Source organism: Lepisma saccharinum, chromosome 25, assembly GCF_977018435.1.
Source record: "Lepisma saccharinum chromosome 25, izLepSacc3.1, whole genome shotgun sequence".
NCBI lineage: Eukaryota > Metazoa > Arthropoda > Insecta > Zygentoma > Lepismatidae > Lepisma > Lepisma saccharinum.
This window is the reverse complement of record NC_139253.1, coordinates 25,063,222-25,088,413: the sequence shown is the minus strand read 5'-3', so window position 1 is coordinate 25,088,413 and position 25,192 is coordinate 25,063,222. Positions and strand designations below refer to the sequence as shown.

The following is a 25,192-nucleotide window of genomic DNA, read 5'->3' as shown; positions in this document are numbered from 1 at the left end:
AGGTCCAGTAAGTATTAGCCTATGTGAGGATGAAATGGGCATAAACAAAAGTAACTTGCAGAATAACAATGTTTATTATTATTGCCGTAATCTTTCTGCACATCACACAGCGCTTTCTTCGGCCAAATCTGCAGCAGGAACTGGCTACACTTTATCCTTTCATAAAATGACAGTTGTAGCATCTGGTAACGTCATGCGCTTGACCTGAACCGATTAGATAAGGAGAGGATGAGAAAGACCAGAGGGAAGATAGCACGAGTGCAGTCAACAACTACACTGCCAGCTTAAAACATCAAGCAGCAAGGATTTGCACTTTCATGGTACGTATGCAGACTTATAATAGATAACACTGGTTTTGTAAGTCGTGTTTACAGTGTCTCGGAATATCACCTGTAATGTGTATGTAAACACACGAGCATGTGCACGTGGAACGAGAATTGTGTTTCAGTTTATGTGAGCAGTGTTTGATGCTGGATGACTCTGTAGTTTCATTGCGTGACTATATATGAATGTGTTGCAGTGTTAGGCCGACTTTACACGGGAGCATTTCCTTTAGCATTCTTGCTAGGATAAATGCTATGTAAAAGCTTCCAAAAATCTTATAGGAGATAGTACTTTACACGCAATCATTTCGTGTAACTTTTCGGCTTGCTTTTGCGATTACAATGTATAACATATACAGCATGAAAGGCACGTCGAGTTACACCATCTATGATGAGTGCACGGTGTTTACATTTGAAACAACTAAAATATTCTTCCATACGTGTACAGCAAACGTTGTAAAGTATGTATTTAAGCAGCGCCATTGTTTTGTACCTAATAACGTTTTATACGAAACGTTCTTCCTCTCGGTTGAATACTTATCGGCTTTTTAAAATGTGAAGTGATACATTGTTTACATCTCACGCGGCCGCCATTACAACTGCACTTGTGACCTAGAGGTCGCTTCTGATTGGTTATGCTACGAAATATGCTACGAAAAAGACGGGTTCTATCCTTGAGAAATGCTATGAAATATGCCATGGCATCTGAAATGCCATAAGTTTTTTTGCTTTACACGGTAGCTTTTTGGTCATGGCATAGCATAAATGTTAAGAAAAATGCTTTCGTCTACAGCGGGCTGTAGAGGATTTCTTCTGGATTTCAGGAGACTCTACTGTGGTGGTCATGGCACGATAATTCTACTTTCTTTGTCTTGACATCTTGTTCCTTCTGTCTTAATTTCTTCTTTCTCTCTTTCTTTATATCTTTCTGCTTTGTGACGCTCTTTCAATCTGTTTTACTCTATCCTCCTTTCTTCTTTCTCTGTTTCCATTTCACTTTATTTCTTCACTTTTCTCTTATTCTTTCTCTCTTCCTATTCTGCTCATTACATTTCTTCCTCCTTTTTTCATTCTTTCCCTCTCCCATTCTCTGTTGCTCTCTTTCTCTTTCACCTTATTTCTTCTACTTTCTTTCATTTTTTGTTATTTTTCTTTTCTATCTCTCATACTTCTTTTCTCTTCCCATATTTCTATCTCATTCACTTTAATTCTGTCTGTTTTTCTCTTTTTCATTCTTTATCTCTCCTTCTCTTTTGCTATATCTTTCCATCTTTTTGCTTTAGGAAAATTTGTACACAAATCAAATTATTCTGGTGGAGTGCTTAGCCCAGCCTACTATGACGTCAGGGTCCAGAGTTCAATCACGGCCTGGGCATGGGTGTTCTTTCTGAGTGTCCCTTCGTCAATTTCATCATATGATCACTCATCCTCATCGTTGCGATTGGCCAAAGGTGACCCAAAAGTGACGCTAAATAACAAAAATTGAAAGAATCAAAGTCAAATTATTCTGAATGTTGTAACATTCAGATTGGATTCTTCGAAACAATTCATACATGCAACATACGCCCCATACAAAGCACTCGACTCTGTTCCCCAGAGGCAGAAAATAGCTGCTGCGATACTCGATGATCTGACCAGCCATCATTCAATGAAAATGTGCTTGGGAAACTTGAAGGGAGTTGAACGCCACGGAGTTTAGTAGTAATGTAATAAATATTGCTAAAGTTGAGCAGTGTACAGTTATTGAGGAAAGAATTGACTCAATGAAAACTTTTGTCCCAAAATATAAGTGTATGGATGAGAAAGCATCCGCTGTAAGTAAGAAATCAGATATATGAAATATATGTGAAATCACTCTCGTGTATATTACTTAGGCTTATGGATATCATATTAACATATAGACTGATAATTTTGAATTGGACACCTACCCCTTCTTTGACAGTAAACTAAGATAAAGTCGTTCTAAAGCGGTATTGGTTGGTTAATCGGGACTGCACACACACACACACACACAGAGAGAGAGAGAGAGAGAGAGAGAGAGAGAGATTAAGGTGGAATATGAAGTACTGGACTGTGTCAGCAGTGGAAATCAAAGCTAGGAATCCTTTATATCCGTGTTCCACCACTAACGATTAGTAGCTGTCAGCCTGTCACTTCTGAAACGAACTTCCTAAAATCAAGTATTCTCATTTTGCTCTTTACTTTTCCCCTTACATGTTGCCAACCCTTGACAATATTTTGTCCTTTCTTTTCTCTTGTATTAAAATATTTATGTATTTTTATATCATAATTTGTATTAGTCTTACCTATATGACACCAAGCACAATCGTGTCTATTCATTTGTGTATCCTTTGTGTATTTTTTGTGTGTGAGCGAGCCTTTGTTCTCACTTTTGTATTTGTTCTTTTTTGTGTGTCTTCTTTTCTTTCTTCTGTCTTTATTTGCTTGTTTCTTATTTTTCTTTAGTATGTTGTATATGTATCCATTGGGACTAGGTGGCAGAACAGCCGCAGGCTAAACCTCGCCTTCAATAAAAGAGAATAATTTTCCGGGTTCGAATCTCGGCCTGGATGTTTGTATCTATTCATCAATTTCATCATATCATCACTCATCCCCATCTTCGCAATTAGTAAAAAGTGGCAAAAAAGCTTAGTAAAATAAACCAAATCAATCAATCAAATAGGGGATAGTTGAATTGAATTATTACAAGATGACATTGACAATGTCCATTAATGACCTAACGCCCCAGGAAAGTATGGCCATGGTCATGTTCAAACCAGGACTTGAACCCAGTACCTTCTGTGGCGAGACCATGAGTCAAAACCTCAACGTACTCGGCTACCGAGGCGGCCATGACCTTCGTGATGGAGGTTAAAGCTTTTGGATCACGGAGAATTAATTAATAATTGAAAAATGCTTCCAGTCTTCAATTCTTCCCTATGTCTTTTTGAAGGTTACAGCGTTATTAAGGGAATCAATTATTCCATACTCATTCTTTTTTTAACCTTGAGCATTTGTCAAAGTGTGTTCGTGACTAAATGGGGGGTCACAGAGCTCTTAGCTCACACGAACAAAACAGAAAGATAACTCGGTGTCTGGGATGATTCTTCAAAGGACACTGTTTCAAAAAGGAAGCTCATAACAAAAACAGGTCAGAGGTCTCTCAGATAGCCCTCATTGCATAAGAAGTGCTAACAATAGGAACATATGATTCTAAACTCATACCTCTCCACTGTATTTCAGTGGTGAGTAGGTTAGAGATGACCTTAGTGTATCAATAGTGCGGATATAATACTCACTGCTCAGATTCTTTTCTGAAGCCACTTTTGTATTTAATAACTATTACAAGAATGGCCTAACGTTTGTTATTAGTAGAGCCCGGAAGTTCAGGCATTTATTTTCGTTAAAATAGGCAGGCAAAAAGGCATTTATAATGTGGTAAATAGGCACTAAAAATGAAAAAAAGGCAAAATAAACCGAAAAAAGGCACATTTAGAAGTCGCTTACTTTTATCTATAATTTCTGGCAAAATGTTAAAATCTAAATTGGGAAGAGCATTTCAATTTTCTCCGTCTTGATTGCACATAACTACAAGGTGCTTTTTAAGTTCTCAACATTCATTGATAGTCGTCTGTCAGAGAGAATGTTTTTCATAATAGAAAATGATCTTTCTACTTCGACAGAAGTTATTGGAGCATACATATAACAAGCTAATGTAGCTGGACTCATTTTGGTAACAGCATTTTCACCGTTTAGAATATCACAAATTGTTTTCAATTGTTTCAAGTCCTCATTTGCACTCACTACCCGTTAGCACTTTTCCGCAACAGCTGACCCCTTTTCTCCTGGCACTTCCATCATCTGCTGCATAGATTCCTCGAAGATTTTCATGGATGCTATAATTGTAATTGTCTCTGGCAATGCACCATAATGTGCAAAAGTAAGCTTGAATAGCACAGGAGTTTTTTCACTTCACGAATTGAAGCCGCTTCATTTTCTGGAAGAGCATCGATCACCTCACTGATTTTTTGAAGGTTGTTAGCATAATATATAGCTGCTGATATCCAGGTTCCCTATCTCGTAAAGACTGGTTGCTGAGGTAAACTAAGCTCAATCGCAACTTCCTGAAATTTTCGGGTTCGAGAGGGAGATTTCAGAAATATTTTCTTTGTGTTCGAAATCAACCTGTCCACTTCAGCAGTCAATCATGCACAAGAAATGTTAACCGAAAAGCAATATCCTGACTCAGCATGAAATACTTTTTTCTCACACTTTTCTCCTTCAGCAATGTTGAAACATGCGTGAGTTCAATATTACTTAAATAAGGCGAAAATTATTCACATAATAAACGGAAGAAAAATAAATGCCAACAACGTTTTTTGGGAGAAAAATAATTTATTTACACATTTTTTTTAAAAAAAATGTCAAATTTCATTGAAAAAGGCAAAAAAAAAGGCATTATAATTAAAAATAGGCAGTGGGGTCCCAAATAGGCAAAATAGGCAAAATGAAAAGGCTTCCAAAACATTCGAAACAACATAAGAAACGTATATCCGGAAAAAATTTATCAATATATGCAATAGATAAAAAGAGGCATTTTGCCAAACTTCCGGGCTCTAGTTATTAGCTTATCATTACCTAGGTATATTGTCTTGGTACAGAGTATGAATTAACAACGGAACGCCTCGACCCCCTCTCCATCGAAATACTATGCTTAGCAAAGAGGGCTTTTCAAGCTTGTTTCAAATATCATTGTTGTTCTGGTTACTTATCTATTTGTAGATCCATAATATGAAGAGGCCAGAACAATATGGATATCAGAAATTGGGTTTCAATACTATAACCAATTATACTTCTAACATCCTATCAGTATCACGTACAGTCAGGAAAAATATTCCGTTGTTATGAAATCATTAAATCATTCCTTTTCTGACACTTTTGCCTAATCGCGATTGTGAGGATGAGTGGTGATATGATGAAATTAATGAAGGGACACTCACAAAGAGCACCCATGCATTCGAACAAAGGGACAAAGGGGTCCGGGTTCGGTACTCAGTGGGGGCAGATAATGGTTCGGATCCCACTCTAAACTGTACGTCCAGTCCCGATTAGACTTTGAATGCATAAAGTGGACTTAAGACCAAACTCAACAACAACCCGGGACCCCTGGCGTCGTAGAGCACTGTCCTAAGCACTCCGCCACGAAGGTTGGCTACGAAAATAAATAATGAATATTATAGTAACAAAATCAGAAAATACATAATGTAGTAAATAATTTCGTAATCTAATTTATAAATAGGCTAAACCCAACTAAATAAAACAGAAAATGCTCGTAACAGCTCTAAAGTTATTTTTGACTGTCAGTAAAAGACGATAATAACATTACAATATGTATTATTATTACTATTAACTATGCCAGTTTTTCAAGGGGGATCGACACCCCCTCCTACCGCTGCCATCCGTTGTGGCGTCCATGAATAGAGGGCATGGCATTACTTCACAAACCAAATACTAATTTAAATTCTGCCTTTGTACACAGAGTTTTATTAATTTGTTACAGAGCCACCACTTCATGGCGTGTCGGGCAGAATGTGTTCCTGTGGGTCTCGTAGTCCTGATGGCAACAACCATGACAGCTTGCTTCATCTTGTCGATTGTAAATGGCCACGTGACACCTTATTTGCCTTTCGTCAGGTAATTATATATTTGTCACTATATTTCAGAATTTTATGTACACAAAATTCAGAACAATTCATGTGATTCTTTATTAATATTATTATTATCGTTTAGATATAGTGGAGTTACACTGAAAGCTGTAATTATTTATTTTAACATATCAGTACACAATACAAGGTTTCCTCCTCAAGAGCAGGACACAGTAAAAAGTTAAGTGGAGAATGGCAGTCCGCTTATTATCGAACTCCGTAAAATTTATCATTGCTGTTTTTTAAGTATTAGCAATTCATAATCTTCAACTGTAACTGAAATTTATAATCATTATCTTCCTTTGTACATGATAAAATATTATTATTTTAATTTAAACTGTGGTGTTTCCTTTTTGTAAATTTAGTCAGACTGTTCCCTGTTAACAGCAGAATACTGGTAGTTTCTGACAGTGTAGATAAACACAATAAACGTATTTATACATAGAGAGTAATATAGAGGATAATTAGACGTGAAAAATTAGTAATCTGATGTATCAACATTGACAAAGGTAAAATAAATTAACATGGAGACAATTAGTAACGCAAGTCTCAAAATAATTCCTAGAAAGGTAACCCAAGATATACAAATTTCGCAGATAAATATTAAAGATTTCTGAAAAATTAATAGCATTTGAGAAAAGAAAAAAACACTTCTCAAGAGAGAACATGAAAGTAGATTTTATATGAGAATACACTCTGAAGTTAGAAGGGATGTAAAAAGCTTCAAATGAAAAACAAACAAAGGAGGAAAGAAGTTATGTGTCAATTGATCAATAAAAGAGTAGTTTCAAAAAGAAGGAGCAAGCACAAGAAGCAGAAAGTTTATAAAGAAAGAAATAACGCAATAGAATAGTATAAGGTTTCATAAGAAATCAATGTTTGAGTCTAAGGATTTCTCAAGAGAAAACGCAAGGATTTGAAGTTTTGGAAAGAGGAAGATGAAAGGCGAGAGGTAAGGCAGAATGTCATTGATCTGTTCTCGAAAATATTAAAAAGGAAAGCAAATAAACATTGCTACTAATACTTGCAAAAGTTTTGAAAACGTGATGTCTATTCAATAGAAATCCAATTTGCACAGTCACGGAGACTTCTAGGTTGTGATATCATCACTGAATTTCAGTGGGCAACCTACAATCCAGAAGTGGCCGTGACTGTACACTCGTGTCCTGGTCAGGGGCGCCGCCACGGATGGGCGAGGGTGGGTACACTCTCCTGCCCACTTAAATAAATTCACACTTTTTATCCTCTGCATTGCACCGCACCGTGAAAGCACATGGGGTAGTAGATGATAGTAGTAGACTGTATATGACATGTTCTGGTAAGGACGCGTGGCCTTGGGGGAGGGGGCACCCCTGGTTCGTGCATAATGTAGACTTAAAAACGCACTCAAGTTTCTGAGTCCATCAAAAGCACTGAAGTACCGATTGCAAAAGTGGACTTTAAATAATCAATCAGTGCAAGCTTTTGCAAAGATTCAATTACAGATTGAAGAAAAATTCACCACTCTGTAGACCTCTCACAGTGCTGACAGTAATCCGAGATAGCTCTGAAACTTGAACCAGCCAGCAAAGACACCTTGGAATCCTATTAAATTTATAAATCAATACCACCTTCCGGATTCTAGCGAACAATCGTCACCCATGAGTAGTTGAAGACATCGCCTGTCCCGACTTTTACGAGCCAAAGTGGCAAAGGCCATTTTCTGTAATGGCGTCCTAAAATTTGATGTTAGATAACCTAATGGTGATAAAGGAGAAATGTGTCATGGCCATATAGGCTCTTACCTGGATGTTAAGGTAAATGGGTACAATTTACTTCTACATGCAGGAACAATAAAAGAAGACGCAGTCTGAGATGTTCACATGAGTTTTCAACAATTACCAATCTCGCTTTGTTATCAATGTGCTTATCAGCTAGAAAAGTTCATTTTAGAGCTTTTGTTTTTGGCATGATTGTTAAGTTGCGTAATTAGATGACTATTTTGATAATGTGGTCATTGCAAATATACTACATTCTGTACGCATTTGTTGGCAGATTTGATTGCTATGATGTTGCTTATACGTACACCTAATAATCGCTTTAGTTGTTATCCAATTTGGTATAGGATCACATGCAATGCTTGTTTTTTAACAAGAAACCACAGCTGGCGCTGTGTATAACCTCAGTGCTATTTATCACCAAGTGACGGTGTTACGTCACTAAAAATAATACATTCGCGTTATCTTCCTAACACCACAGTGAACATTCAGTCATTACTCGAAAAAATTAACATGTTTATACATCTTGTCCAGGAAGTCTTTCCCTGATTACAAACTGTATTCATATCCGCTATATGCAATGTAGAGATGTGAAAGTGGTGCCAAAATGTTGGAAAACCAACCAAGTTTATTTGTTGCAGGTTTCAGTAATGTGGCTGTAGTGTAGCAGTGTCAGTGCCAAGGAATCCGGAATTAATGCTCTTGACATCGGGTGGCATCTTTCTATACAATGTTTCTTGGACTTGACAGGATTTGCGAATGAAGATAAATTCAATTTTTTAAATACCAAATTATTGATGGCAGATATTCTAGACGAAAGAATTCTGTACATTTGAAAGTTCCTCTGCACTGTTATTGGTGACCGGGACTCGTGATACCAGAGGACATGCTGAGCTTTTCCTGATTTGTGAACATTTCCGGTTTTCTGGGCACTGACACTGCTACACTACAGCCACGTTATTCAAACCTGCAACGAAAAAACTTGGTTAGTTTTCCAACATTTTGGCACCACTTTCACATCTCTACCTTGCATATAACGGATATGAATAAAGTTTGTAATCAGGCAAAGACTTCTGGGACACCCGGTATAATGTTTTAATGGTAAGGAAAGAGAATTTCAGTCCCCACGAAAAAACTCAATTAAAGGAGTTTGATAACTAATAAAAAAATTAATGAAAATAGTAAACTTGTGCATAACGCGAGGAAATGAAGAGGCGGTAGTGGTGAGAGTACCAGCAACGAAGAGCGAAAACAGGGTAAATTACGCTTTAATAGTTGACCATCTTTTCAAAGAACAAAAAAGTATTACAATGTATTTTCTCTACACTCCGTTATTAGTATATTTGTTTGCTATATTTACCCACTTTCGAGTGCATATATTTGCGTTCTTTGAATATTATTGCAGATTTATGTAAAAAGATAGCTGGTTACATCTAACGATGACAGAGCAACAGTGATCCAGTCCGTAGCGCATGCTTGGGCAACGTGCCGTATTTGTGAAAGAGTACTCTCGTGTGCACGCTTCGATGCAAAGCAAGAAACGTTACTGTACCGTTGTAAGAGAGGCGAAATGGGGGGAGCGAGTGGGGCAAGGAGGCTTCGTCGGTCGCGCTCGTACAGTAGTAGACCTGTTGTCATCTGATTCGCTAGTAACAGTGCTGGGTGGCATTGTGATCATGGCAGAAGAAACAAGGGGTCCCGGGTTCGATATCAGAGTTACACCTACAACTAGACTCGACCGGGATTCGAACACAAGACCTTTGATTACAAGGGTTCACAGATTCATTGTCATCATTCATGTTTCCTTTCAATTCATCTTCTATAGCCAGGGCTGTATCAAGGTTTGTGAAGGCCCCTGGGCAAAATGCAAATGCTATTTTTTTTTTCTAGGAGCTTTATTAGCTCAATATGTTAACCACTAATTTTCATTAGCTGAAATGGTAGACCTGATTTTAGAATCAGTAGTCATTCATATCGCAGATAGGTTTGCAGGGAGAATAGCGCAGTAAAATAAAGTTACAGGACGAAAATTGTAGCGCTATAGCAGCAGTAAAATTCTGCGTCTAAATGTCTACAGTATATTATGAAGAGTGAACACCGTAACTACAATATATAGTAAATACTAAGGGGGTTCAGACGGAAACAGAGAACTGAGCAGTAGACTCAGTTAGCGCGGTTCACAAAAACGCTGCTTAAAGTTAGGTATCCCGTAGTTCACTGATGCACCGAGAGAGAGCGCTAGTATCTCCACAGTTTTTTCCCCTAGAAAAATTCACAGTTCTAATACGATGTTATTAACGAAAGAAAGTTATGTACTTCGTAGGATTATTTATTATCTTAATCGTATCCATACCACAGTCAAATCAATCCATGGTATAAAGTATACTGGGCTTCAGATATTTACAAACAGATCGACTGAGAGCTGTGTTACAATTGGATCCAGAAGAGTGTAGACATACGACAATATTGAAGTGTTTTTTTAATAATATTTTTAGAATACAAGTTCTTATGTAATATTTCACAAGCATAGCCAGCTGGTTAAAATATTTTTTGGTGGAGGCCCAGTTACCCATAGGTTAATCCGACCCTGTCTTTAGCAACAAACACGCAAACTTGAAAAAAACAACCATTTACAAAACTCAAAACAACTTGCTGTCTGCCCAGTGGCGTAGCTCAGTTCTCTGGGCCCCCCCTGGAAGTAAAATATTGGGGCCCCACTCAGTGGAAAGAAGAAACATCGAGATGATGCCAGAGTGAAACGGACACACAATAGTTAACAGCCCCCCCCCCCCCAGTTGTAAAATGAATTAACTTTAACCCTTCCTTCCCATTTTTTGTCATCGATATATCAGTTCAGTAGTTTGTCGAAACTAAATCAGCGTGGTCTGAATCTCTGATAAATAACTGAATGAAGAAATTAGAAATATTTTCTCTTACTTCAACGCGGTGGCAAAGGCAGGTTTTTTTTAAAGGAGGGTGGAGGCTTTAAACAGCAAACTCTTTTGTTCGTGATCCTTTGTATTTTTTGTTCGAAACGTTTTGTTTTTTTAATGTAGGTTACATATAATACACATATATTTAAAAAAATACTGTTTGGGGAAATTGTTTAAAGGATAGTAAACACTCCTTTTTTTGGACTTAGAGGTGGATGTACCTTCAGCCCAAAAAGCCATCCTCTGGCTATGCCAGGGCAAGATTCGTCAGAGAAGCTCACATTACGCTTCTAATACTAATAGTGAGCTATATACTCAACCAAACTTATCATTTCAGTTACGGGGGTTGAACTGGACATCTAAATTGTCAATGGTGACCTAATATCAAAGGGTAAATTGCAATCTGCTGCTAAGAAATAGAGGCGGACTCAAGTCTTGAGAGATAGAAAATTAAGCAGCGACTGGACTTTATTCAATGAAAATTTGTCACTCAATGAAATGCCGATTGGAGAGATTCGAGCACTTTGACCACTGCATACGTTGTATACCACTGTATACGTTGTATACTCTGTGAAATTGGGGCTACTGGACCTAAGGGCAAAGGGAAAATTGCCCCTGGGCTCAACATTCTGAGTTTTTGGGCCCCTTTGAAGTAAAACGTAATAGGTGTGGACAATGTGGGAAATTTATCTCAGATCTTATTTCAATCTCATACTGATGCTTGCCCCCCCCCCCCATGAAAATATTTTTTGGGAAGTTACATTTTAAATATCACGTAAAATTAATGGTAAAAAATGGTCATAAATTATGAAGTTTGTTTGTGTAGGTATTGTGTAACAATAAGGCATCGACCGGTTGAACAACTGAATCTTTCTACTCGATTCACAACTGTACTACACTACACTGCACTACGTTTACGAAAACCACGTAGCTATAAAGGTATGAGATGAGAGAACGATTGCCATCTATGAGCAAGTAACTTAATTCTGAATTTCGGAGGAGACCCATAATGTCAAGTTGCCCGGGCCCCTCTGGCTGAGACAACACGCCATTGTTTATCATCGCAGACGTCGTCATATGATATGTTACTGGGAACCAAATTTCTGTTTCGTAAATCCATTTTTTAAATAAGCGACAGTAACTACTGAATTTCTGGGATTATATAAAATTTCAGGATCACAGAGAGAGAACATAGCGGGGCCCCTGCAGCTCGGGGCCCTCCCGCATTGCGGGCGTTGTGCGGGCGGCTGCTACGCCACTGTCTCTGCCATAAACAAAGCTTCCTGATTCCATATGCACTCAAGTGAACTTCCTCTTGTGATGTAACCAACAAATCGATTACGGAGACAAGACAAATATCGATTGCTAAGTCCCACCTCGTGCTTGCCCTATATGACGCTTGGATGTACAATAACACAATGTCATACGTTTATACTGCATGTCTTGCTAAGAGGAAGAATCTCTATATTGTGTTAACTTGTATTATGATACCTGCACTCTGTTATAATGTTTATTTTTTTATTTTGTTTTTTCAAATAAAATTAAATATTAACACATTGTTTTTCCTAGTTTAACTCTTTGGAACTATCACAATCTTATAGCGTAACAGATAAATGTGTCTTTTCAAACCATCAAGGTGCGGTACCTGACTCATGTTCGTTGCAGACCACAGATTAGCACGCCACCAGTCACAAAACTTCGAATTATAACGCTGGGACAATTTCTTATCGTCTTATCTCTCCAGAAATTAATGTTTTAGAAAAAATCCTAACTTGAACCTTAAACTTATGTCTAGAATTTACTGTATGGAGTAAAGTGTGGTCAACAAAAGTATTAAAGTAACGGAAATGCAAAAAAGCACGGTGTAAATATTTCTTAGTTTTCATAAGTGACTAAATTTATAATGCATGCTGCATCCCATATGGCATTGATTGAAAAAAGAAGAAAAAAAGACCATGTATTCTTTCAAAACAAATATTCCGTACATAATTTTTATTTTCAAATTTTAGCGAAACAGGAGCGTTTCGGCCCGAAAGTGGAATATTCACAGCTGGCCTTCTTGGAGGATGCATTCTTGGTAAGAAAATGTTAGTTTATTTTGCTTAGTTCTTATGTTGTTAGAAATATTTTACTTATCGTACACATTACACATACACAAGGCAAAATTAACATATGGAAAATTGCTATTTGGCAACAGAAAACGTAGTTGATAATTGCATATACCATCCTCATTGATTAAAAATTCGACATATTTCTTGTACTTGGCTTACTAGGGGCATTTATTGTTTTCTTGTGGTGCACTGCAGGCACCTTTACGCCAAGTGTACAACTGGTGGTCAACTTGTAAAGAACCAGTTTTCTGCAATGCAAGTAAATCCCATCATCATTGAATTTCGACCGCGAGGAAAAAATCTTGAAATACAAATATACACAAAAGAAGTCAACAACACAAGTAAGAAGCCATGCCAATAAAGAGGATTTATGTAGGATAGACTGTAGAATAGAATTTTGGATTGTCTACTGTAAATTCAATTCTTTACCACTACTAAAGGTCTTCTCCACTCTTACTGCGGCCAGTCCTAGTTCTCGCAAGGGAAGTGGGGAGCGGAGATTACGCCGCAAACCAACCAGACAACAGCAGTAGCGCCGAGAGACGGCGGGAAAAAGTACTACGTGAACCTCGTTTTACTGGCTGCTGCGTTTCTTATCGTGCTGGATTGGTCGCTTCCCCGCTCCCCACTGCCCTTGCCAGCACTAGGATCGGCCGCCGTAACAGTAGAAGAGACCTCTAGTAGAATGGTCTGTGAACGTATGTGTAAGAATTTTAAACACAGACACACATGTATGTATGTGGGTGTATGTAGGAGGGATTGTTGTTTGTTTACACATATAAGCCTGCACAAGCACAATGTGTATAGCCGTCGAGAGGGGGGTATCGAACCGGTCCGTCGCCTCCCTAAAAATTGGCATTGTTCATTTGAAGATACAAAAACGCTTGTTATTTTTATTGTTAATAACATTACTAAAGTCCAGTTAGCTAGTATTCGAGATTCGAGCAGAATAACCAAAGAAAAAGATGCGTTAGATAGAAAAAATACAGAAAGTGTAAACAAAAAAAATGGTTCCACAGTTTTCAAAATTGCATAAAATAGAGCTTTATGTGAAAGGTTACGTAACATAATCTTTATAACTAAAAATTCGCCCTAACTTTTAAATCTTTTCTGGAACTGTAAAAGTTAATGAAACAATGAAACAATTCATTTCAGAACACTAGCTGCATGAAATGCATAAAATAATGAAACAAAGTTGTGCAAGATATTCAATCATCTGGTGGAGTGAGTGAATCAGTGGTCTGACTCCCCACCCCATACAAGACGTTCTGTCGATTCCCATGTATCTAAATAAAAAAATAAAAAAAAAACTTATACGCAGAAACCAGATCGAGATAAGTCAATCTGCTAACAGAAAACGTGAAGTAAATCAGAGATTCATTCAACTGGCAACAGATGACAGTTTAAGGTCTAGTGATAAAGGAAACAGATGTTGTGTTGATCAGCAAAGTGCTGTGAGTCAGACTCTTTTTTTTTAAAAAAAAAAAGAAAAGTGACTTACACCACTGTAACTTTAAGCCGTCCTATTGTCCAATGTACACAAGTATTACATCCTTTATTTTCTTTCAGCTGGATTGGCAATGTATATGCGATATTGGCTTGTGAGGGCAATCACAAGGGAAGATATCAAGAGCATTGCATGCATCAACGTTATGGCCCTTGTCCTGGGCTACATGTCAACAGTCGGTATGTTAGTGGTAGCGGCATATCCAGTACGTATGAGTGAAATTTTTCAGTTTAGGAAGTAAACTTATGCGATAATGTTTGGTATTTGATCTTAAATCAAAACAAGCTTAAGAGATGCTTTTTTGAGAGCGGTCTCACCTCGTACAGATTTTCAATTGAGCTTATTGAAGGCTTCATATTAGCTTCTACCTTTATCGATAACTAGAACTAGCCGACTCATCATCACTGTCTATCATCATAGACCATGCCGCATGTGATACTGTGACTTTTATTTTTGATGTAATTAGACCATAAAGTATGTGAACAAAAAGTAGCATTACTCATAACTTTAAATAACTTTCTTTTTTTACCACATTGAATTGATGGACTTGTGCAATGATATGGATAAATAATGTGTCTAACAATTTCATAAAAACAAAATTCTCAGACCAAGGTCAAAATTTTTTAGGCATTTAGACAAGTATACATCAACATGTCTGAAAGAAAGCTTCTATACTTCAGCCAAACCCAGCTGGAATTTTCTATTGGTTCCAATTGAAAAATCAGTTTGATTGAATTGGTTTAAATTGGAATGAATCGGATTCTATGGGTTTCCTAATATAGGTATCGGACTGTATTGGAATCTCAACTGAATCCAATTGGAAAATCAAGACAATTTCCAATTGGTGAATTGTATCCAATTGTAAGTTTGTAAGCCTATTGTAGAATCAATATGTTATAAAATTCATTTATTGACTCAAAGCATAGGTAGTTTAATTCTTGACACCACATTTCCTGTGATTCAGAAGTTCATTGGAAAAACAGTATACTTGAACTGAATGCATACTACTGAAGTCAGATTTATCTTAATAAATACCTAAGAAGAACTCTTTCTTAAGAACCAACTCAACCTTAAAGCAGCTAGTAGTAGGAATAAATGTTCATGTTAGTTCTTGTTTTTTTGCAATATGGAATTTCCATAGTTATTCTTATGTGTATGTAATTCATTTGGAAATAAGAGCAATCTTTTGATCAACTAAGTCGATCTCGACAGTGTTTTGTTTGATCATTTTTTCAAGTATTGTGGGTCAGATTCTTTGTTTAACCTAATTTGTTGCTGTTTTCGCATGCATAAAAAAGAACAAGATATCAATTTATGACTGAAGCCGCATGTTTTTCGATTTTCTATAAGTGTGTTAAACACAATGAAGCTACAGAGTTAAAAACGTGTTCATATATTTGAAAAAGTTTTGTATGTGAAAGTTTTTCTAAATTGCAAATTCCACATGCTTTACCAGAGATTAATTTTGTTTGTTTTATATGATTTCTCCACTGTATTTACATTGTATAAATAAGAATTTTTCATAAGCAATATATTGAAAACAATATAGAAACCAACAATAGAAACCAATTCATTACAATTAACCAATCGGTTCCGATTGGCCAATAGGTTCCGATAGAGTGTCTAAAAACTCATATTGGCTGGCTATCGGAACCAACTGGAAAAATTTCCAGCTGGGAATACTTACACTTAGAAATCCATTTAACCAAGTTTTAGAATATTAATTTCCCATATAATACAAAGGTAATAATGTGAAGAGGATCTGAACAGTAATTGACTATTGGGTAAGGGTAGGGACAATTAAGTATCAGGGCTGAGTTCCTATGTAATATTTGAAATGTACTGCCTAACACTTAGAATTATCTTTTCTACAAAAATTCATAACAATTATATTGCAAATAATACATAATTATAGTAAAAAAGGTAATAATGTGAAGAGGATCTGAACAGTAATTGACTATTGGGTAAGGGTAGGGACAATTAAGTATCAGGGCTGAGTTCCTATGTAATATTTGAAATGTACTGCCTAACACTTAGAATTATCTTTTCTACAAAAATTCATAACAATTATATTGCAAATAATACATAATTATAGTAAAATTTTGTAATATATTACTCCAGATAACTATCTACCGAATATCCATAAATATTGCAAGGTGTTAAATACGAATTGTCACTTATTGTAGCAAATTTTTACTTTTCCTAGAGATTTAATTCAAAAATTCTACTCTAACTATCGGAAGTATGCAGTACATCAAACTGATGTATAATTGACCCACAGAAAATATACAAGTTCTTGCATCCTATTTTTTGTTCAAAACCTATTTCACTGCACTTCCTAAAAAAATATTATTTTTCCAGAAAAATAATAAATTTCCCTGACATTTCCTTGACTTTTTCAGAAAAAGTAAATTCCATGACTTTTCCAGGATTTCCAAACTGGTAGACACCCCCGACAATATGTTATAATACAGAAATGAAGTTTTGAAGTATAAATCCTTCAATATGATGTTATTGATTGTTAATTTTGAGGATTTAACAAGAGGTAACCTGAAGATTTTAATTTATGTGTTTAGACCTGATGGGTAGGTCTAGTATGTTTTATTTTTGCAGATGTCTGGTGAAATAGTGGTTCATAATGGAGGAGCTCTCATGGTCTTCTTATGCGGAGTTTTGTACATGATATTACAAACGGTAATCAGTTACAAAATGGCCCCCGAGTATAATGCCAGAAAAATAGCACATGTTAGGCTTCTTCTGACATTTATAGCTACACTGTGCTTTGTCTCCAGTATCCTTTTGTGCCTTGTTCCATATGAAAAAAAAATGACATTTTACCATCAGTTTTAGATGGTTTGGTAAGTAGGTGTTAGATCTGTTAATATTGAACTGTCTACATCTGTTCCTTGGAATTGAAAGTGATGGATCTTCATGTTTTACAGTAAAATAACGCCGGATTTATTGTATGAACTAACAATTCATTTCTTAACAGATAATAAGCTGAAGAGCTTAATTGTGGACTAGCCTTTCAGGAAAATGAATGTATTAATGTGAATTAGCTTCCTGTACCGTAAAACAAAAGGCATTTGACAGTTCTGCAAATCACACACACACAGCCAGGACCGTTTGCAAAGCGGGAAAATACTTTTAAAAAACACAACATTGAAACAATGAGACCTTTAAAACGTGGTAAATATAAAAAAAGTATAACTAACCATATGACGTAATTGACCTAAAAGTTCTGTAGTACTCTAATTGTATATAGCAGGACCTCACCATGATGCTTAAGCCTTAACATACCATATAAATCCGAGGCTGGCACATACACTCACACACACACATACACATGGGCACATGCCAAACATAAAACCTGAGTTTCTAAGGGACCACAATAGCTTTAGGACGGAAAGTAAACAATGTTTATAGATGTGGTTACCAGGGTTAGTTAAGATTTAAAATTTCATTTTTCATGTTATACTATAGTATACTCAAAACTGTATCACAATACAACGTGTCCACAAAAACATTCCGTGATTATAAACGACCACAAAATTTTAATTATGTATATTACAAAATTTATAGCGATACTATTCGAAAGAACAGCTCAAAGAATTTTAGCAGATGTGTAATTGTTGGCGTTATATATAATGCAAGTTATAAATTAGCGGAAAAGGCATTAAGCAAAGAGACACAGGTAATCTGTTTCCCACCGACAAATACTAATAATTGCACTGACACAGGCTTCATTTTCATCAACAACCAAATAAAAACAGCCTGGTCGTTATCTGCCTTTGGAGTGAAGTAAATTTGATCTTGTAATATTTTACTTAAGAAATTCGACGTCCTTATAGAATTTCCTTGACAATTGTTAGTAACTATTATTGGTGCTTTCGGTAGAAAATATTGGGACAAAGGACATAAACACACACGCTCTCTATACAACCGAAAACCAGGAGACAAGGTAGGCTAATATGTAGTAGTAGTTCATTAATGTATCCAAATCAATATTTTAATAGTTTAGTTCGTAAAGATTAAATTATTAAATATTAAGATAACAAGCATTGAAATAACTATCAGGAGTGGTGTGCAAAAATACCACCTTGACTAACATGCTAATGGAAACGCAGTTATATGTTGTTGTTTTTTGTTGTAAATCATATAAGCAGCAAAATCAGTTGAATGGGCCTACCCAGAAAATAAATATCAATAATATAATTACTACAATTTCTACGAGAACCAATAATTCATAATACAAAATGTTGGTTTAAGATTTTTACTTTGAATTAAGGAACGAAAGCAAATGCAATTTGCATTGAAGAAAAAGAGAAGCAATTTAGAAGTGAAATACTAGAGTGAAAGATAAATCCAATACTCATTCATGTATCTCGAAGTTTAGTAACATATGTCGTATTTGGCTTTGTTTAACAAGAAGATATTTGCATAAATGTTATTGAGAGTATTATATATTTATCTTATTTTACATCACAATTTACAGCCACAATCTATTTTGCTTTAAAGCTTTTTTTAAAATAATTCGTCGTCGAAAAAGACCATTGCAAAAGAAAAGTGGCTAACCCACATGTAATAATCTATTTCAAGCATTGATCTCCTTTTATCAAAGAGAGGTTACAATAGAAAAGTACGTTACAAAATTTCCTTCATGTGTCTGGATTGTCAATATTCACTCAGAGTGAATTATTTCATGGAAGAAGGACACTGTGGAGACCTAATTAGAAAGTTCTAATTAGGATATCAAATTGAAAACATAATTAAATGGGCTCACTGCAGCCATGTAGGTTGCCTCATGGGAAGTGTGATGTGATTCTAATAATGACCAAGCTGTGAAGTGCCTCCTTAACAGTATCCACAGCCCATGTATTGTTTTCAATTGGAATATTGGAGTGGAAGGAGGGGAAATACCATCACACACTCTTCCTCAGATCGCCAACAGATCAGGTAACTTAAATTGCACGTGGGGCGACGCCTTCATGTAAACCATTAACAGCATGCTTCAGCTTTCATGGGACCAATTGATAAAAACTATTCGTGGAATATTCATTCTAACATCTCCCCAGTTTAATTATATTAACCATTTGGCTATTAAAACCGAATAATAACTAAAATGAGAAATGAATATATTAAACAGGGATTGAAAACTGGAAATAGTCATTTAAAAAACTTACATTTTCGAAAACATGAAATTTAGTACGTAAACTGACAGGGCCGTGCTATTAGTGTGCCGAAATCGTAAAATAATTATACATGTGGACCATAACAATAAAAGCATTATATTTAAGAAATCGGAACTTGGTATTAAAGTAGGCTAAGTACTTGGAAATTATGAATGATTTTTAATGTCAAAAAACCATATTACGGACAGTGACAGCGCAATATTAATGATTGATTTTGATATTGGTAATGAATATTTTAATTTACATCATGTGAATCCCACGTTTTCGATTGATTGATTGAATTAGGTTATTTTACGTCGCATTTCTTCCACTTTCGGCTACTCGCGACGATGATGATGATGATAATGAGTGATGATGTGATGAAATTAATGAAGGGACACACACAAACAACACTCATACCCAGACTAGGATTCGAACCCGAGACCCCTGTCGTCGTAGTGCGTTGTGATAACTCCATGTTTTTGAAAAGAGTTCTGATTAACAATGCTTGCTCTCAAACCAAGAGTCCTGGTTCCAATCAATCTTGCCTTTTCAAACAAAATAACCGCTCATCTTCACAGACGATTAACGTAGCAATACAAATACGTAATTCAAATTAGCTAACAAGAGACTATAGCAATTAGTCTACCCGTTAGTTGTATCCTCTGTAGTTAATGTGCATGTAAGTTTTACAATTTTTCCTAATTAGAACCATGTTTATTAATAATTATGGCGTGCTAACTCTTATAAGTTTATATTTTACCAGTTAATCGTTCTTACTCTATGCGAAAAAAATCTTTAAAATATACCCTGAAGGTGCTTTAATTAACATTTTGCATGAAATGCCTATTTAATTTTCTTTAAATATTTTCTGTTTTTTATAACTTCAATTTAACAGTATCTTCATGTTATTAAGATGTCATCAAAATCTGATAGTTCTGAATGAAAAAGTTTTCTAGCTTTCCCTCTAGAGTCTAGTGCACTCAAGTGTGGTTCATATTTTTCTGATTCCTTTTTTTTAACCTTTATCTTTTCCTTTCTCTTTTTTCTTCTTTCCTCCGTTTCTGTCGCTATCTTCATGTGTATGCATATGTATCTTTATCAACCTGGTTTGCAATGTATTTGCTATTCATTGATTTTTCTTCGCACGTTTAAATACAAACATATTGCATTCCCAGGTTTAAGGTCAAATGCTGCTTTTTCTAACACCTTTTCTCGTTCAGAAAAAAATGAAAACTGAGAAGTTTGGTTATGCTAATTGTTTTATGCCTTAATCATTCCATAGTTTGATGGAGTTGGTGTTTTAAGTCCACTTTATGCACAGTAAGGCTAATCGGGACTGGCCTTACAGTTTTAAGGTGGGATCCGAACCACTATGTGCCTCCACCGGGTATCGAACCCGGAACCCCTTGATTACAAGGCGACGACGTCATCGGGGAGGCCCAATCATTCCATAGAAAATTATTACTTATATTATCTAATTATACTACAATTATAATTTTTAAACACTTGCTTCATGAAAGAAGTATAAAGAGATGGCAATTAACATCCAAGTCATATTTTTCAATTAAATTGAAATATATTACCTGTAACTTTGACTGTAAAGTTAACTGAATTAGGAATTTGACTCTTCACATATTACAGAGATCCTATAAATACCCAGTATGTTACTACCTGTAATTATTGCAGGGTAACTGGTAGATATTGTAAAAATAATATTGATTGTGTAATATTTTCATATTCAGAAGTTCCCCTTCGATTTTAATATTTTAGTTCCTGTTGTAGTTGCAAACACTATTGAGTTTTTGTCCACTTTATGCACAGTAAGGCTAATCGGGACTGGACCTACAGCTTAAAGTAGAATTCGAACCACTGAATCTGTCACCGGCTATCGAACCCGCGAACCCTTGATTACAAGGCGATGGCGTTACCACTACACCATCGAGATCGCTACCACTATTGTTTTCATTCTAAACTGCTTCTGTCTTTACAGGGCTTCGAACTACTGTTAATAAGTTCCGCATCGGAGTGGTCACTCAGCCTGGCATTCCTGTTCTTCTTCCTGACCTTTGCCAGAGAATTCCAGAAGATGGCGTTCAACACGAGAGTGTGGATGCTGGTGAGTCATCTGGAGCAGGAACCAACTTACCCTCTCAGCGAGATCACTCCTTTTCTGAAGACGTAGCCAAGAGTGAACCGCGACCATTCCGTCTTCACTATTTATCTCTGCTGAGAAGAACTTTTACTTTTTATTGCTGTGAACAATACATTACCATCCGATCAATGCCAGAATTCAAACAGCAAATGCAACTCTCTTCGGCAATTGCAAGATCTGATGACGATTGTTCAGATAATTATGAATCCGGAGACTGCTACGTTTTGTGATATGAGCTTGTAAACATCTATTATTTTTGTAATAAATTTTATGTTATAATTCATGTTTTACGCTTCAACCTGATCAGATAATTCATATAAAGCAACAAATATACCAGTAACGTGTATTTCTACAAAGGTGTGTGCGAAAACTCCAAATGTCGATGCATGTATAGCCTATACTCGTTGTAAGAAGCAAGGTAATCGATATCTTATCTACCATATTGATGTATGATGCATTATTCATTAACGATCCTCTTAGTAGAATAGAGCTGAATACAGAACTTGATAAAATCTTACTAACATTACCAATTTGGTCTGAAACATTCATATAACCAGAACAGTAATAAGCAAAATCACTTTATGGTTGGGAATATTCCTAATTTCGCATGCCAAAAAGCCAAAAGTATATACGCAGTACGAATCAATACTAATAAATTATACAGTATTCTAAAAATATACCATTTCGTAAAGGAAAGAAAATCAATCCTTCTGGCTTTCATTATAATTAGTTGGCAAATAAATAAATGTACTACATATAAGCTTAGCTTAAGCAAACGTTCACCTTCTTGACAAGTCATGTAAAAGGTTTATAATTTTCCACAGTAGGAACTTTTGGTCTTATTTATGTAGAACAAAAATGTATTGTTATTGCTATTATTGAGATGAAAGTAAGAACACATGAAAGCACTTACTTACCCTGTGGCTCTACAGCCACTGTAGAGCCTTGGCCTCCTCCACAATGGACTGCCAGGCGGGTCTATCTCTTGCTTTCTTCCTCCAACCTCTCCCTCACAGCTTCCGTTGATCTTCCTAAGCCTTCTGCAGCCACCTCTTCCTTTGTCTTCCTACCCTTCTTCTTCCCTCTGGTCTTTCATACATTAATTTTCTCACACACCTCCTTCCCTCCATCCTTTCCACATGTCCTAACCACCTTAGTCGCATCCTCTTGATTTCATTCACAATATCTGGCTGCTGATATAGGTCCTGGAGTTCTTTGTTTGTTCTTATACGCCAGAGTTCCCTTTCATTCACTGGTACATATATTTTGCTTAGGATTTTCCGTTCCCATACGAGTAGGTTTTAATCATCTTGTGCTGCTAGACACCATGCTTCTGCTCCATATGTAACTGTGGGTTTTATTAGTCTTGTAGAGCCTTATTTTGAAATGTTTAGATGTGCTCTTTGATCTGAATAACTTCAAGAGGGAAAAATAGCATATATTGCCTGCAGCTATTCTGTTGTTTATCTCTGCACTTACATTATTATTATCTGTTAAGATTGTCCCAAGATATTTGAACTTCTCAACTCTTTCAAATTTCCTATTGTTTATTTTTATACCTTTAACTTCTTGATATTTGCTTTTCTTCCGCGTGTTTATCATGTACTTTGTTTTTTTCCTTATTGACTGCAAGACCCACTCTTTCTGCTTCATTCTATAGTTGCACAAAGCTTTCCTTCATTCCTATCTAAGTTCTGCTTGTTAGACATACGTCATCTGCATAAGCAAGATATTGTTCCATTCTGTTGAATATATTTCCTCCTCTGTTTATTTCTATCCCTCGTATGGCTTTTTCAAAGACCAGGTTGAATAGCTGAGTTGAGAGTACATCTCCTGCCTCACACCTCGTGATATTTCAAATTCTTCAGTATATTCGCATCCTACCTTCACCTTTGCCATTGTGTTTACTAATGTCATTTTAATTAGCCTGACTAGCTTTCGTGGTATACCCAGTGATGTGCCGTAGACTATAAGTTTACGTCTACATGCGTTGTCTACACGTAATCTACGCGTAGATTATATTGGGTTGTAGTTTACATATACTACGTAGACAATATAAAGTGCATTAAAAATAATTTTCAAGGGTTACATGAAAGGAAAGTGACATTTTCAATTATATTGGTTCCTAAAGAAATGAAAAGAATCCCACTTACAACAAAATTTCTCTTCTCTTCTATCATCAACTATGGAAGAAGATAAATAGTATGCAAAAAAGAACAACAGATGGCAGTCGTGAGGCAAAACTACTCTTTCTTCCATAAAGCACTAGAATATTTCCTGTTAGGATTTTTCCTAGCTGAGAAATTGTTCGAATTTGGAAGGAAGAGTATCAAAAGTTCTCCTGACACATCAGGAACTGATACGCAGCATAATTAATTTTACTTCCACGGCGCCCTTTGCTAAGTTATCACCTTTCGCCATGTTGTTTACATAGATTACGTAATCTACGTGTATAAGATAGTCTACGTGTAGAATGTAGACTATCGTTGTTTACGCGTAGACGCACATCATTGGGTATACCGAATTCTTGCATTATGTTAAAAAGGAATTTTCTACATATGCTGTCATATGCTTTCTGGTAGTCTATAAACATTTGGTGTAAGGTGATGTTATGTTCGTAGCACTTTTCGAGTATACACCTTTGAGAAAATGTGGTCTGTGGTTGATCTGTCTTTCCTGAAACCACACCGATAGTCCATTAAAATTTCTTCACTCTAAGGTGTTATTCTCCTAGCTAATATTCTTGAAGGACTTTGTATGGAACACTTAACAGCGAAATTCCTCTATAGTTTTTATCATTTGATTTATGAATGGGACAAATAATACCCATTCCCCAGTCTTCTGGCATCTCTTCCCTTTCCCAGATTCTCTGTATAAATTCACGTAGTTTTCTTACTATCCTCTCTCCGTCATACTTTAAAAGTTCTGCTTTAATTTTGTCTTCTCCTGGGGTTCTATTATTCTTCATTTCTTTTATGGCTTCCAGGATTTCCTCGTAGCTAGGTTCTGATATACGTGGCTCAGGTCCATAACATGCTATTTCCTCCATATCTTCCCTCTCTTGTACTGTTGGTGTATTCAGTAGTTCTTTAAAATACTCTGTCCATCGTTTTAGAATTCCTTCTATTCCTCCAACTAAATCCCCTTGCTTAGTTTTACACAATGTAAGTCGCGGTTGGTACCCTTTCTTTATTTCGCCAGTTTTTTGGTACATTTTTCTAGTTTCCTTATTCCTTGCTAGCTCCCCTATTTCTTGTATTTGGTTATTTTCATAGATTCTCTTCTTTTGGCGGTACACTTTCTTAGCCACTCTTCTTTTTCCCTGAAAGTTTCCACTGAACTTCGTGTTCTTCTGATTAACATTTTTTGTCTTGCCTCATTTCTTTCTTTGGTCACTGCCTGACATACCATACATTCCTGATTTCTCTCCTTTCATATCCAACAACTACCTCTGCTGTACTTGTTACAATTTCTTTAAGTATGTTACATTCTTCTTCGACTGATGTTTCTCCTATGTTCGGGTATATTTC

The 25,192-nt window shown here is 36.2% G+C and overlaps 2 protein-coding genes across 2 annotated transcripts; one reads left to right on the top strand and one right to left on the bottom strand.

Annotated features, from left to right (window-relative positions):
• The first annotated feature begins 223 nt into the window (after positions 1 to 223).
• LOC145978602 (DNA damage-regulated autophagy modulator protein 1-like) lies at positions 224 to 21,941 on the top strand. The gene is made up of 7 exons (XM_083111319.1): positions 224 to 320; positions 5,884 to 6,017; positions 12,728 to 12,795; positions 14,399 to 14,541; positions 16,950 to 17,127; positions 18,209 to 18,297; positions 21,501 to 21,941. Exons 1-7 carry the CDS (start codon positions 318 to 320, stop codon positions 21,690 to 21,692), a joined length of 807 nt encoding a protein of 268 aa, XP_082967445.1. The 5' UTR covers positions 224 to 317; the 3' UTR covers positions 21,693 to 21,941.
• Positions 21,942 to 24,396: 2,455 nt separating this feature from the next.
• On the bottom strand, positions 24,397 to 24,876 carry LOC145978723 (uncharacterized). Its single transcript, XM_083111530.1, has one exon. It carries the CDS (start codon positions 24,874 to 24,876, stop codon positions 24,397 to 24,399), a length of 480 nt encoding a protein of 159 aa, XP_082967656.1.
• Between the last annotated feature and the right edge of the window lie 316 nt (positions 24,877 to 25,192).